General features: G+C 42.0%; 1 protein-coding gene across 1 annotated transcript; it reads left to right on the plus strand.

The window, feature by feature from the left end:
• Nucleotides 1-2,282: 2,282 nt before the first annotated feature.
• Nucleotides 2,283-9,053, plus strand: LOC140482412 (fibrinogen-like protein 1-like protein). The gene is made up of 2 exons (XM_072579892.1): nucleotides 2,283-2,562; nucleotides 8,244-9,053. The coding sequence occupies exons 1-2, from the start codon at nucleotides 2,379-2,381 to the stop codon at nucleotides 8,927-8,929; spliced, it is 870 nt and encodes a 289-aa protein (XP_072435993.1). The 5' UTR covers nucleotides 2,283-2,378; the 3' UTR covers nucleotides 8,930-9,053.
• Nucleotides 9,054-16,744: the final 7,691 nt, after the last annotated feature.

Here is a 16,744-nt window from a genome sequence, read left to right on the forward strand (position 1 = left end):
GCCGAATGGCCTTACTTCCACTCCTATGTCTTATGGTGTTATGGACTAAGAGCAAGCCTCACGGTGTGATTGGAATCACAAGGATCAGGGCAGGTAAGGGTCATTAGCTTTTGGTGCTGAGCTATGATTGAGGTCCGTGACTGCACAAGGGCAGGCTGCTGAGAGCTGTAAAACAATCAGATACCAACAGCAACTCATTTCCAGAATCATCAATGAGATCATCACTGATAGCATCGCGCCCACCATAAGATCGTACGAGATCAGAGTGAGATTCTAAATTAGAGTGGTGCTGGAAAAGCACAGCAGTTCAGGCAGCATCCGAGGAGCAGGAAAATCGACGTTTCAGGCAAAAGCCCTTCATCAGGAATATTCCTGATAAAGGGCTTTTGCCCGAAATGTCGATTGTCCTACTCCTTGGATGCTGCCTGAACTGCTATGCTTTTCCAGCACCACTCTGGTCTAAAATATGGTTTCCAGCATCTGCAGTCCTTGTTTTTACCGAAATCAGAGTGAGAGTAAGGTGTTCAGCTTCTCAAGCCTGCTCATCCATTCCATAGGATCATGGCTGATCTGATGTTCCTCATGGAGAAAGTGAGGACTGCAGATGCTGGAGATCAGAGCTGAAAATGTGTTGCTGGAAAAGCGCAGCAGGTCAGGCAGCATCCAAGGAGCAGGAGAATCAATGTTTTGGGCATGAGCCCTTCTTCAGGACGGCATGATTCCTGAAGGAGGGCTCATGCCTGAAACGTCGATTCTCCTCCTCCTTGGATGCTGCCTGACCTGCTGCGCTTTTCCAGCAACACATTTTCAGCTCTGATGTTCCTCATGTTTACTTTCCTGTTCTTTCCCCACAATGATTGATTCCTCGATTAAACAATAATCTATCTATCTCAGCCTTAAATGTACACAAGGACTCAGGCCCCACAGCTCTCTGTGGTAAGAAGTTCCAGAGACTCACAACCCTGTGTGAGAAGAAATTTCTCCTCATTTTAGTCGTAAATGGGCACCCTTTTATTCTGAGATTATTCCCTCTGCTTCAAGACTGTCCCATGTTGGGGAACATCCCCTCAGCACTTAACCTGTCAAGACTCTTAAAAACTCAAATGGTTCAGAGAGAGCACCTCTCTTTCTCCTAAATTCCATTGGGTAGAGTCTCAACCTGTTTAGCTTTTGCTCATAAAACAATCCCTCTATACCTGGGGATTAGATTAGATTAGATTAGATTACTTACAGTGTGGAAACATGCCCTTCGGCCCAACAAGTCCACACGGCCCCGCCGAAGCGCAACCCACCCATACCCCTACATCTACCCCTTACCTAACACTACGGGCAATTTAGCATGGCAATTCACCTGACCTGCACATCTTTGGAGTGTGGGAGGAAACCGGAGCACCCGGAGGAAACCCACGCAGACACGGGGAGAATGTGCAAACTCCGCACAGAGAGTCGCCTGAGGCGGGAATTGAACCAGGGTCTCTGGCGCTGTGAGGCAGCAGTGCTAACCACTGCTAATCATGCCAGTGAACATTCTCTGACCTGCTGCAGAGGCTGAGGATCACAGACAGACAAAAGACCAGTATGTGTGAGGACAGGAAAGGGGCTGGGGTGAGAGGGAAGTTGGAGACAACTCCTTTCCAATGCTGTGTCACTTGATCAGAAGAGTGCCCAATAGCAAGAAATCAATTTATCTCCACCAAATTACCCACACCCCACAAGGCACTTGACAAATTTGTTGTGTGGTTTTTTGAGGAGCTTGAAGATTCATATGACCTTCACTTAATCCCTGAGCCTCCACCAAATTGTGGGACGATTATGAGCATTACAGTGCAATACTAGAGCACAGACGGTAAGTGTTAATTGTTAGCTCAAGTTTAGTGTAATCATGGAAGGATGGATCACATGAAAAAGTACCTTTTTGAATTATGAAGCATCAAGGTTTATTGGAGAAAATGATTTAATTAAAAACTAAAATTATCACACCTATGATACATTTAATTTGGCTTTAGCAAACATATTTATTCATTTTTAGATAGTAGTGGTTTAGTAGCTTACCAGGAATGTGTATTTGTCTATCAATAAAAGACAAGATGAAATTGGATAGTCCCTACATGTTCCAGCTGTTAAGATGTTTACCACATGTTCTGTTCATGCTCAATGTAAACTTCGCTATCTATAAAATTGTAGTTAATTTTTAATGGTTCATGGCTATTTGCATCCAGATCACCAGTATAAAAGCAAACAGTGAACCCGATAATTTATTTCCTGCCTAACCTTCTCCCAGCAAAGGTCTCAGTAAATGTGAAGAAATTTGTTGCAAGTTTGGAAGTTAAACTCATAAGATTAACTCTTGTGGTTCATCCTCTTGCAGGTTTTCCATTATGAATTTCAACACCCAGTTCATAACGTTCACTGTTATTCTGCTGTCTGCTCAAAGTTTTACTTTGGATGCAGCAAGCACACTGATCTACAAAAACCTGAAACTTAAAGTAGCTAATGCTGAGATGGTACATACAAGCCAAGTGAGAAGCATCATAAATTTGAGAGATCTGCTTCTGAAAAAAGGTGAGCTGTTTTAATAATATTTCTTCTGAAAACTTTGGTGTGATTATAATAGATTTTTCCTCAATCTTTACTTTTACACTTTGATTTTTAAAAATGGACTCAATAAGCCCTTGACATTGTATTCAAGCATTCCTCTGGCTTTTATGGAGCAGCTTTGTATATTCTGCCTTGATCAGATCAGGAAGGAACTGATTAATGCTCACCATGCATTTATCAAGATACGCTTCCCATCTTGAAATCTCTTTACAGTCTTTGTAGTTCAAATGTTGCTCAAGCATTTATGTTAATCATCATCATAGAATCCCTACAGTGTGGAAACAGGCCCTTCAGCCCAGCAAGTCCACACCAACCCTCTGGGAGGAAATCAGAGCACCCAGAGGAAACCCACACAGACATGGGGAGAATGTGCAAACTCCACACAGATGCCCGAGACTGGAATTGAACCTAGGTCCCTGAGGCTGTGAGGTAGCAATGCTAACCACTGAGCCACTGTGCCACCCTTGGTGACCTCATCCTTACTTTAAATTTCTCTTTTCACTCGTCTCACTTTCTTCAGGTCAAGAGTGTGGCCACGGGTACCCTCACAAGCCCCAGTATGGCCAGTCTCTTTGTGCAGTATCTGGAACATTTCTTGTTCGAGTCCTACTCCTGCTCCCAATCACAATTCTCTCCAGTACATCAATGACATCAGGGGCACTGCTTCACTCTCTCACCCAGAACTGGAAAGTTTATTTATTTTGCTTCTAATCTCCTCTCACCTTCACTTGGTACATTTTGGACTCCTCCCTTCCTTGATAACTGCTTCCATTGCTGGGGATAGGCTGGTCATCAATATCCACTTCAAACCCAATGACTCGCACAGTTACCTGGACTATACATCCTCACACCCGGCTTACTGTAAAAATTCTATTCCATTCTCCCAGTTCCTTCATCTCTGTTGCAACTGTTTTGACAATGCCAGCTTCTTCAAGGGAAGTATCATATAAGTGTATTGGTTTTTAAGGAGATATCACAATTGAGAACAAACAGTATTTTTTTAAACTTTTATTTTAAAAAGATATTTAATTATATGATTTGAATGCCAATGTGAATGCATGAAAAGTTGTTCAGAAGGTACAAGTATAATGCACTGGTAGTACTGACCAATAACTCAAGTTAGGATTTGGTCAACTACCTGGTGAGCATCGGGATTTCAAATCAAACCATCAGGAAGAATTTTGGTTTGCCCTGTCCACAGAATCATTTTTGAAATGACTTTTTCTTTCCAATTATAAATGTTAAAATGTTTTTGGAGTAAACATATAGATTTTGAGATTATTAAACAGAGAAATTGAGAGAGAGAGATTGAATAGGCAGGGTAGGGAGTTTAGATTAGAGTGGTGCTGGAAAAGCACAACAGGTCAGGCAGCATCTGAGGAGCAGGAAAATCAACATTTCAGGCAAAAGCCCTTCATCAGGATTTCCAGCATCTGCAGTCCTCACTTTTGCCAGGGTAGGGAGATCTTTTGTCAATTTTTGCATGAAGTTGTCACACTTAAATGTACAGGGAGAAAGTGCGGACTGCAGATGCTGGAGACCAGTGTTGAAAAATGTGATACTGGCAAAACACAGCAGGCCAGGCAGCATCTGAGGAGCAGGAGAATCGATGTTTTGGGCATAAGCCCTTCTTCAGGAATCCTGAAGAAGGGCTTATGCCCGAGACGTCGATCCCCCTGCTCCTCGGATGCTGTCTGGCTTGCTGTGTTTTTCCAGCATCACATTTTTCAACACTTAAATGTACAGCAAACCTGTTGACATACTTTGTACAAATAAAGTATAAACAAGGTAAATTAAGGCAAAATGAATCACAACTTACTGTGCTGGTTCAGCATATGCTCAGGAAGACAAATGGAATGGTGCAATGGAAACTGAGAAGTTAAGTACAGAACTTCTACAACAGCTACACAGGGCCTTCCTTAAACTGCATCTGGAACAATGTGTGCAATTTTTGTATCCTCACTTAAGAAAAGATGTAAAAGCATTAGAAATTGTTCAGAAAGATGTCATGACTAATTACTGGGATGTATAGGCTACAGATGAGTGCAATTACAACATTTAGTAGACATTTGGAAAGGTCTATGAATAGGAAAGGTTTAGAGGGACATGGGCCAAACATATGAAAATGGGACTAGTTCCGTTTCGGAAACCTAGTACACGGGCGAGTTGGGCCAAAGGGCCTTTCCCATACTGTATGATTCCGTAAAATTTAAGCAAGTTGGGCCTACACATCAGAGTTTAAAAGAATCAGAAGTGATCTTAGTGAAATATGTAAAATCATGAGGGGACTTGATAGGGTGGGAACTGACAGTTTGAAAAATAGGAGTCTCCCATTAGGTCAGAGATGCGGAGAACATTTTTACTCTCAGTATCAGTTTGTGGAATTATTTTCCCCACAGGACAGTGAAGACTGGGATATTGTACTCAAGCCTGGTTTAGATAGATCTTTAATTGACAGCAGGGTTAATGGTTTTTTTTATTTCCATTGCACCATTCCATTTGTCTTCCTGAGCATATGCTGAACCAGCACAGTAAGTTGTGATTCATTTTGCCTTAATTTACCTTGCTTATACTTTCTTTGTACAAAGTATGTCAACAGGATTGCTGTACATTTAAGTGTTGAAAAATGTGATGCTGGAAAAACACAGCAGGCCAGGCAGCATCCGAGGAACAGGGGGATCGACGTTTCGGGTATAAGCCCTTCTTCAGGATTCCTTGGTGGGATAGTCAGAAATGGGGAGACAGTTTGAAAAATAGGAGTCTCCCATTAGGTCAGAGATGCGGAGAACATTTTTACTCTCAGTTTGTGGAATTATTTTCCCCACAGGACAGTGAAGACTGGGATATTGTACTCAAGCCTGGTTTAGATAGACCTTTGATTGACAGCAGGGTTAATGGTTTTTTTAGGAGGGGACGTCCAGGAAAGAGCAATTGCGTCCACAATCAGATTAGTCAAAGTTTGTCCAATGCCAGAGCAGACTAGGGTCTAGGTGATGATTGGATTGCTGCTTCTATTTAGAGTCATCGAGATGTACAACATGGAAACAGACCCTTCGGACCAACTCATCGATGCTGACAAGATATCACAACCCACTCTACTCCCACCTGCAAGCACCCAATCCACTTCCCTCCAAACCCTTCCTGTTCATATCCCATCCAGATGTCTTTTAAATGTTGCAGTTGTACCAGCCTCCACCACTTCTTCTGGCAGCCCATTCCACACACGCACCACCTTCTGCACGAAAAGGTTGCCCCTTAGGTCTCTTTTATATCTTTCCCCTCTCACTCTAAACCTATGCCCTCTAGTTCTGAACTCCTCCACCCCAGGGAAAAGAGCTTGTTGATTTACCCTATCCATGCCCCTCATGATTTTATAAACCTCTATAAGGTCACCCCTCAGCCTCTGACACTTCAGGGAAAATAGCCCTAGCCTATTCAACCTCTCCCTATAGCTAAAATCCTCCAACCCTGGCAAGATTCTTTCAAGTTTCACAACATCCTTCCAATAGGAAGGAAACCAGAACTGCATGCCATATTCCAAAAGTAGCCATGAGATCTAACCTTGTTAATCAGTCTCCATGGGGAACCTTGTCGAACGCCTTACTGAAGTCCATATAGATCACGTTCACCACTCTGCCCTCATCAATTCTCTTTGTTACTTCTTCAAAAAACTCAACCAAGTTTGTGAGACATGATTTCCCATGCACAAAGCCATGCTGACTATCCCCAATCAGTTCTTGCCTTTCCAAATACATGTACATCCTATCCCTCAGGATTCCCTCCAACAACTTGTCCACCACTGATGAGAGGCTCACCAGTCTATAGTTCCCTGTTTTGTCCTTACCACCTTTCTTAAACAGTGGCACCATGTTAGCCAATCCCCAGTCTTTTGGCACCTCACCCGTGACTTTTGACGATATGACTATCTCAGCAAGAGGCCCAGCAATTACTTCCCTACCTTCCCAGTGTTCTAGGGTACACCTGATCAGGTCCTGGAGATTTATTCACTTCTATGCATTTCAAGACATCCAGGACGTCCTCCTCTGTAATGTGCACATTTTTCAAGATGTCACCATCTATTTCCCTACATTCTATATCTTTCATTTCTTGTGGTCTTGTAAAATTTCTTCTAGTCCTCAACTATTACACACGTAAGAAATTAAGGGCATAGTGCACATATTTTTCACTTTTTTTTGTTTGCGGGACAGGGGAATCACTGACAAGGCCAACGGTTGTTGCCCATTCCTTATTGCCCTTAAATTGAGTGGCTTCATAGCCCACTTCAGAGGACAGTTAAGAAGTAACCATTTGCTGGGGATCTGGAATAATATATAAGCCAGACCAGGTAACAATGGTAAATTTCCCTTCCTAAAGGATTTTAGTGAAATAGAGATTTTTTACATGAGAATTCTTCATAGTTTCACAGTTATCATTACAGAGATGAGCTTTCAATTCCAGATGGATTAATTGCGTTCAAGTTCCACTATCAATGGTATTAGCCTGGGCCTCTTATTAGAAAGTCATTGTCTCCCTCAAATGGTGGGCATAGAGTACTAAGGTTAGACATGAAGATGTTTCCATGTATGTAGTGACATTTTATATATTACACATTTCAGTCTCATAGTGAAAAGTATGTCAAGGCAAAAAGGAGAAGCTGAAGGAGAAGAGATCAACAAACAAATCATCCTCAGTAGCTCATGGTTGATTGATCTAATTGGATGTGCCCTTGACTCTTATCATTTCTACATCCATCACGACCCAATGTATTTCACATTTATTAAGTTACAGTCGAGGTATGGTCTCCTGGTTTTGTAGGTAAAATGCAAGTTTATTGGTGCACATCAAGACGCCACAATCAGCAAAATCAAATAATTGCTCAAAAGACAGTAGCAATTTCTGAAGAAGGGTCACCAAAACGTTAACTCTACTTTCTCTTCATAGATGCTGCCTGACCTGCTGAGTTTCTCCAGTAAATTCTGTTTCTGTTTAAGACAAATTACTAGTTTTGTTGATTGAGAGATAACAGTGGGAATGGTATCAACGGATTATTAAGTGTTTCTTAGTTGAAATTCACCTTTGATTCAGCTGCTTCAAAAAAGGAGCAGTAGTCCAATCAATATCAATCATTCAGCCTAGCTGATGGTTTGGAGCTTAGACCCATATCTTAGAAGAGGGGCATAATCTCAAATGAGCCAAGTTGATCAAATCTAGCTGGCCCCAGCTAATGTCTGGGTCTTGTGTCAAGGTCTTCAGGCCTTAACAGGATTGGTCAGTTTATACCATACAGAGTTCTATCTTGATAGCAAAGTAACCATTGTGCTTCATTACTGGTATAATGCTGCTGTCCTTATGAAATCAAACAAATCTAATTTATCCTGAACAAATCTGTGAGTAACTACTGAATTAAATGAAAAACAACAAATTCTTCCAAAGTTATACACTGTACAATAGATAATAAATAGCATTCTTGATAGAAATAGACTTTTAGAAATTATATTTCTTACATTGGATTGCATGTTTATTCATAATGTAGTGTAATCTTCCTAAATAACTATCAAATAAATTTAAGACACAAGGTATAATTATTCATACAAGTGTGGACATGAAAAAACACTGCAAAATAAATTAAATGCTTATTGTCATAGCAAAATACTCAAGAGATTGCAATGAGCTTCTTCAACGAGGATTCACTGACGATGGCCTCTACGTGATCCAGCCAGAACCACTGGACAAAACACCACCCATTGTGATCAACTGTAACATGAGTTATGACTGCAATGGTGGATGGACGGTGCTGCATCGGAACACCAGACAGAGTGAGATGACATGGAATGAAACATGGACTGCGTACAAGTATGGGTTCGGCAATATTCAGGGTGACCACTACATTGGCAATCAGTATATGTACTACCTAACCAGCCAGAAATGGTACAAAGCAAGAGTAGTAATAGATGAGGAGAAAAATGGTTGGACACAACAGAGCTATGCTGAGTATGATATTTTCCGGCTGGGTGATGAGAGCACACACTATAGAATGCAACTTGGTGCATATCGGGGTGGTGCTGGAGATGCTTTGGCAACCTTTGAAAATATGGTTGATAATTTGCCATTTAGCTCAAGGGATAATGACACTGATGGTGATGCAGCTAACTGTGCTTCCAAGTATGGTGGTGGGTGGTGGTTTAATACTTGCTCAGAAAATAGCCCCTTTGCCATGTTGACCCAAAAAGAGAACATTCACTGGAACCCTTTCTGCCAAAACTGCAGGCATGTCGTTCTCCTGGTCAAACCTGTCAGTATGTATTGCCGCTCTGAAGAAATGACACAGTAGATTCGATACTGTTTTATTACAAAATGCAAATGATTCTTTCTGAAATCAGTTACTGGAACAATATAATCCAGATTGTTGGTGTAGGAACTTTTGGTGTAGTTGAAAAATAAAATTCATTAAAGCACCCACGTATGTTTTGGTTCCTGGACATTAATTTAGCAAGCAAAGCAAAACAAGCTGTGTTGGTATCTTACTCTTTATAGACTCAGGCTAAAAGGTCCATTTTTAATTTTCTTCATTGGTGAAAAACTGATGACTACCTTTTCCTCACTATGGAAAGGAATAAAATTACACAATGGCCTAGCAATGTCGCAGCAAATCTGCTAGCAATTGTCAAATAAAATAAAAGAAAACTGATTTTCCAATTTAACCAACAAGATAATGGAAAATATAAAGGTTCTATAGATAGCACCAAGTGATGAATCTGGTATCACTGCTTTCCACACTGGTTCAAATTACTGAGTAATGCTGCTTAATGCCTTATCCTGTGACCATGAATGCAAATGCAAGTTCACTTTTTACAACACTTTGCAGAGTTAGGCACAGCAAGAATGCTCCTTCCAGGACAAACAGCAGTTGGCTAACATTGGCTTCCTCTCACCCTACCAGGTTCTGTGCATGCCTCCATTCGCATTGCAGCCACTCTAAATCAGTGTTGACGACACTGGGGAATTTTCTTAGCACCTATACTGTAAATCCTCACTTAAAGTTCCTTGACAATCACAACTTTTCAGTGAAATATTAAAACTGTGGATGGGGGGTGGTTAGCTCAATTGACTGGACAGCTGGTATGTGAAGCACAGTAATGCCAGCAACACAGGTTCACGTCTCAGAACGGTGAAGGTCTCGTCTTCTCAACTCACCCCCCACCGCCACCACCTGATGTATGGTAATTCTCAGGTTAAACTCACCACCAGTCATCTCTCTCTCTCTCAAACAAGAGAGCAGCCTCTGGGATTATGGCAATTATAGTTCTGTAGGTCCTTCCCCATTAGGAATAATAGAAACAGGACACCCTCCAAACAGAAGCATTTTACATTATCAAGTGAAATATTTTTAAAAAAGTTTTAAAATATTAAAGAAAAATGTAATTTGCTGCTTATAGTATCATCTTATGTCCAGCAAACCTTCCCAAACACCTCCTCCTCATTGCTGCAACCCCTTCCTGCTTCCTACCTATCTGGGTTATGACCTCTATCCAGTCCCTGACCCTCCGAGTTATAGGGCAAACCCCAGCCTGCTTGATCCTCCCTTTTGCCACTTCAATCTTCTAGAATTGGGTTCTCATTCAAGATGCAGAGCTAAAGTTCTGATGATGTGGGTGTGTAAGTCTCAATGGTTCTGTTCAGGAGTGCTGGGACTTTTACAATCCATAACAAAAGCAGAAATTGCTGTAGGAACTCAGCAGATCTGGCAGCATCTGTGGAGAGAAAGCAGAGTTAACATTTTGAGTCCAGTAACCCTTCCTCAGAACACAATCTTTTTCTGTCTTTTATAATCCATTTTCAATTTTTAAATGCTCCCTCTCACCTCTCCTGAACCCTCTAGTGTGTGTAAGGCCCAGGAGGAAGAGCATCGAGGCAGAAACAGTTTTGAAAGTCATTAAAAATTTTTTATAAATGTGATTTATAAAGTCCCAGTGTTTTTGAACCACTGGGACTTGCACTTCCATGATATCAGAGCTCCTGTTTTAGATGTGATCTGGCTTTGGAATGGGAACTCTAGTTCGGGAAAAGGATACTCCCATGAATTGGGGAGGGAGAAGATGCTGGAGATCAGATAGTGGACCAGTTCTGACTAAGGTCACTCAACCCAAAATGTTAACTGCGATTTCTGTCCACAGATGCTGCCAGACCTGCTGAGCTTTAACAGTAATTTCTGTTGTTGGGCCGTATATTGGGTAAGGCAGTAATCTAATCATGTAGGAAATAATGTTAAAACAAATCTTGCAATGGTCAATAAGATTACAAGACCCATAATTTAACAATATAAAAGCAAGACATTAAAAATGACTTTAAACACGAACTTACTGAAGGAGTATGAATTTTATAGTAATTATTCAAATGAGGTCTGTGATTCCTTGAGCCCACAGTTTCTAGAGATTTAGATTAGATTCGCTACAGTATGGAAACAGGCCCTTTGGCCCAACAAGTCTACACCGACCCTCCAAAGAGTAACCCAACCAGACTTATTTCCCTACATTTACCCCTGACTAATGCACCTAACAGTATGGGCAATTTAGCATGGCCAATTCACCTGCCTTGCACATCTTTGGATTGTGGGAGGAAACTGGAGCACCTGGAGGAAACCCATGCAGACACGGGGAGAATGTGCAAACTCTACACAGACAGCTAGCTGAGGCGGGAATTGAACCGTGGTGCTGTGAGTCAGCAGTGCTAACCACTGAGCCACTGTGCCGCCTAATGCGTTTTAAATTCATTTGAAGCTCTAAAATGATGGTCTTCATCATTGATACTTTTCACTTTCTTTACCATGCTTACTGAGTCCAGCATATAATGATGACATGTATGGGTTTTAGTTTCTCCTGTACTGCAGTGGTGAAGAAAAATGACCAATATTCAGGGATATTTCAATGGCCATAATCTTGAGCAGATGTGACAGTCAAGAAGGCACAACAATGCCTCTTCTTCCTCAGAAGGCCAAGAAAGTTTGGCATGTCCATAAGGACCCCTACCAACATTTACAGATGTACCATAGAAAACACTCTGGGTGCATCACGGCTTGGTATGGCAACTGTTAATCCAGGACGTAATAAACTACAGAAAGTTGTGAATACAACCCAGACCATCATGCAAGCCAACCTTCCATCCACTGAATCGATCTAAACTTCTTGTTGCATGGAAAGGCAGCTAACATCATCAAAGATCTTTCCCATCCCAGTTAAAGTCTCTTCCAACCTCTTCCATCAGGTACAGGATACAAAAGGTATAACACATGTACCAAATGTGTTTTGAAGGTGTACATGTGCACTGTACCTTTAAGAGACATTGGAAGCTGGCACGGACTAAGAGAGGCACAGATTGTACTGAAAGTGGTTAAAATGTAACATTTGACTGGGAAACCAATATTGCAGATGAGTTGCCATGATACAAAAAGCAAATTCAAATTCGGCCAATCAGTTTAAATTATGCCCAAGATACCAAAATCCAAACAAATTTGAATTTAGTGTTTTGAAAAACATGTAAAACAATGAAATGATCTGATGTTTTGGGGTATAAAACTAGATATTTTAAACAGTTAGGAGGAGAACAGCTAAGAAAACCAACAAGTACAGACTGCTAGCTGAATAACTCTCTGAAAGGTACCTGTTCATATGGAAGACCTGTGAAGCAGAATACTGAAGCCAACAGAGGAAAATCTGCATAGGAAGATACAGAGAAGATTTAACAGCTGGCTGGTTTTGAAATTTGAATTTTTTTTTATAAATGTCAATCGGGGTTTTTCAGACCAGTGGGAGATAAAAGATAGGTTTATGAGAAAGGAGTTGTAAATAGCTGTTGTTCTAATGTTCTCTGTTGGACTTAAGGAATAAAATTGTTAATTATTACTTTAAATATTGACCTCTGGGATAGTTCTTTGCCTCTTAAAACTTTAACAGATTATAGCGCGATGTAAGTTTCTCTGTGTGTCAGAGTTAAATTAGCAGGGAGGTTTACCCCGTGTTGTAACAATAGGTTTAAGGAAAACTGCTTCCCCGCTGTTATTAGACAACTGAATATACCTCTCTAATTTCAAATCTAATGTTGATCTTGCTTTTGTGCACCTCCCGTGCAGCTGTAACCTTGTATGCCTTGCTCTGTCTAATCACCCTATCACCTGTACATCCTTGTATGCTATGACCTGCCTGTACCACACACAAAACAAAACTTTTCACTGTACTTAGGTGTATGTGACAATAAATCAACTCAAATCCACCTTCTGTTTTTTTGTTACCAAAGTGGACAACCTCACATTTATCTACCTTATACAACCTCTGCCATGCATGTACCCACTCTACTCATCCAAATTGCACTGGAGCAGCTCTACATCCTCCTCACAGTTCACCTTCCCACCCACTTTTGTGTCAGATACGATGCTTGGCTCCCTTGTCCAACTCATAATATATTATGAATAGCTAGGGTCCAAGTACTAATCACTACAGTACCCCACTGGTTGGCTACCACTTGTAAAAAGACTCATTTATTTCTCACCTGTTTCCTCTCTGCCAAGCAATCCATATTAATACGCTACCACCAATCCCAATGCTCTTTACGTTTACACGTATACATCCAGTGTGCAATCTTATCAAAAGCCTTCTGATAGCCCAGGTAAATCACATCCATTGGCACCCCCTTATGAATTTTATAGCTATGTCGTTGAAACATTCCAGTAGATTTGTCAAGCATTATTTCCCTTTCCTAAATCCATGCTGACTCTGTCCAATCCTGTCACTGTTTTCCAAGTGCTCTGCTATTAAGTTCTATGTAATAGTATTTAACATTTTCCCCACTGCCAATGTCAGGCTAACCAGTCTATAATTTCTTGCTTTCTCTCTATCTCTTTTTTAAATAGTGGGGTTACATTAGCTACTTTCCAATCCATAAGAACTTTTCCAGAGTCTACAGAACTTTGAAAGATTATTACCAATTTATCTACTATTTATGGGGCATTTTCCTTAATTATGTAGACTGTTAGGTCCTAGGGATTTATTGGCCTTCAATCCCATCAATTTCCCCAACACCATTTCCCTATCATCCTGATTTTATTCCATTTCTTCCTCTCTCTAGACCCTATGATTTCCAACATTTTTTGAGATGCTATTTGTGCCCTCATTTTTGAAGATAGAACCAAAGTATGTACCTAATTGATCTGCCCTTTCTTCCCATTATATGTTTCCCTGTTTCTGACTGTAAGGGGCCAACATTTATTCTCACTAATCTTTTTTCCTTCACATATTATACAGTTATTCGTAGGGCCCTGGGAAGTGTTGCTGAACAAAGAGACCTGGGTACAGGTGCATAGCTTCTTGAAACTGGAGTTGCAGGTAGACAGGGTAGTGAAGAAGGCTTTGGCATGCTTGCCTTCATTGGTCAGAATGTTGAGCATAGCAGTTGGGATGTGATGCTGCAACTGTACAAGACATTGGTCAGGCCACGTTTAGAATACTATAATTCTTGTCGCCCTTCTATAGGATGATGTTGTTAAACTTGAGAGGATGCAGAAAAGATTTACAAGCATGTTGCCAGGGCTGGAGATTTTGAGTTCATAGAACCTTTACAATGTGGAAATAGGCCCTTCGGCCCAACAAATCCACACCGATCCTCCGAAGAGTAATCCACCCAGACCCATTCCCTGAACCTATTCTGCACCCAGCCTGCACATCTTTGGATTGTAGGAGCAACCCAGAGAAAACTCACGCTGACACTGGAGAATGTGGAAATCCCACACAAACAGTGGCCCGAGGCTAGAATCGAACCCAGGTCCCTGGCGCTGTGAGTCAGCAGTGCTAACCATTGAGATACCAAGCCGCCCCAAAGAGTTTTAGGAAAAATCTCAGGCCACCCCAGATGGGACTTGAACCCCGCAATCCGTAGTTTAGGAGACCAGTGCTTTATCCATTAAACTACTGGGGCCACATTGAATGAGGTTATATTGAGTAAGAGGGAGAGGCTGAATAGGCTGGGGCTTTTCTAAGTGGAGCTTCAGAGACTGAGTGGTGACCTTATAGAAGATTATTAGATCATGCGGGCATGATGAGGGCAAATAGACAAGTCTTTTTTCTAGGAAAGGCATCCGTTTAAGGTGGGAGGGGAAAGATTTTAAAAGGACATGAGGAATAACTTTTTCATGCAGAGGGTGGTGCGTGTATGGAATGAGCTGCCAGAGGAAGTTGCGATGGTGGGTACAATTATAACATTTATGAATGAGTACACAAATTGAAAGGATTTAGAGAGATATGGACCAAATGCGAACAAATGGAACTCCAGTTGAAAAATGTGGCACTGGAAAAGGACAGCAAATCAGGCAGCATCTGGGAGCAGGAGAGTCGATGCTTCGGGCATAAGCCCTTCATTAGGAGTGTGGAGAGGGAAGAGAGCTGAAAGATAAATAGGGGGTGGGGCTGGGGCTGGTGGTGAGGGCGGGGGGAAAGGGTAGGTTGGAAAGTGATAGGTGGATGCAGTAATTGTGATGGGTCAGTGGGAGGGTGGAGTGGAGCGGATAAGTGGGAAGCAAGATGGACAGGGAGGACATGTCAAGAGAGTGGTGCTGAGTTGGACTAGGTCAGATTACGGGCAGCATGGTGGCACAGTGGTTAGCACTGCTGCTTCACAGCGCCAGGGACCTGGGTTCAATTCCCGCCTCAGGCAACTGTCTGTGTGGAGTTTACACATTCTCCCCGTGTCTGCATGGGTTTCCTTCGGGTGCTCCAGTTTCCTCCCACAGTCCAAAAATGTGCAGGTTAGGTGAATTGGCCATGCTAAATTGCCCATAGTGTTAGGTGAAGGGGTAAATGTAGAGAAATGGGTCTGGGTGGGTTGCTCTGCAGAAGGTCAGTGTGGACTTGAAGGAAATCTAATCTAAGCAGATTGGGATATCTAGTCAGCACAGACACTCACACTAAGCTGCCCTGTGGCTGAACACAACGCCCTCTCCCACTGCACCAAAGACATGCAATTCCTGGGCCTCCTCCACCACCAGATTGACGCCTGGAGGATGAATACCTAATCTTTCACATTGGGACCTTCCAACCACATGGGATCAATGTTGATTTCACTAATTTTCTCATCTCCCTTCCCATCTTTTCACAGATCCAACTCAGCACCGCACTCTTGAACTGTCCTCCCTGTCCATCTTTCTTCCCATCTACCTGCTCCACCCTCCGTTCCAACTTATCACCTTCACCCCTTAGCTTCATCATAGAATCTCTGTGGAACCAGGTCCTTCAGCCAACAAGTCCACACTGACCGTCCGAAGAGCATCCCACCCAAACCCACTTCCCTACCTTATTACTCTACATTTACCCCTGACTAATGCACCTAACCTGCACATCCCTGAACACTATGGGGAATTTAGCATGGCCAGTTCACCTAACCTGCACATCTTTGGATTGTAGGAAGAAACTGGAGCAGCCGGAGGAAACCCATGCAGACACGGGGACAATGTGCAAACTCTACACAGACAGTCGCCCGAGGTTACTGTCATCTACCTATCACTTTCCCAACTACCTTTGCCCCAGCCCTACACTCTCCCCCATTTATCTCTCAGCCTTCTTGGGCTTCCACCACATTCCTGATGAAGAATTTATGCTTGAAACATTGACTCTCCTGCTTCATGGATGTTGCTTGACCGGCTATGCTTTTCCAGCACCACACATTTTGACTCTTTTACATAGTTTGTATGTTCCTCACAAGCTCCCTCTTGTACTCTATTGTCCCCTCTTAACCAATCCCTTTCTCCTCTATTGCTGAAATGAAAACTTCTCCCAGTCGTCAGATATGCTGCCTTTTTGATCTGTGTGCCCTTTCTTTTGACCTTATATTAACTTTAATTTCCTTTGTGTGCAATGGTCAGACCACCTTTCCTTTTTAACTTAGGTCAGACAGGAATGAACAACTGCTGCAGATCATGCACTGTAAACGTTTGCCAGTGCCTCTCCACTGTCATCACTTTAAATCTATCACAGCTAGCTCACACCTCAAACTATTGTGGATTCCTTTATTTCGATTCAGGACCTTAGTCTTAGAACAAACCACATCATTCTCCATCTTAATCATATTATGGTCACTCTTCCCCAAGAAGCCTTGCATAGCTAGA

Source organism: Chiloscyllium punctatum, chromosome 10, assembly GCF_047496795.1.
Source record: "Chiloscyllium punctatum isolate Juve2018m chromosome 10, sChiPun1.3, whole genome shotgun sequence".
NCBI classification, from domain to species: domain Eukaryota; kingdom Metazoa; phylum Chordata; class Chondrichthyes; order Orectolobiformes; family Hemiscylliidae; genus Chiloscyllium; species Chiloscyllium punctatum.

What these genes read in the sequence shown, in the direction of transcription:
- LOC140482412 (XM_072579892.1), top strand. Translation starts at nt 2,379, where the DNA reads ATGAATTTCAACACCCAGTTCATAACGTTCACTGTTATTCTGCTGTCT. An exon ending in AGATCTGCTTCTGAAAAAAG is followed by an intron (nt 2,563 to 8,243) that starts GTGAGCTGTTTT and finishes TTATTGTCATAG; the next exon opens with CAAAATACTCAAGAGATTGC.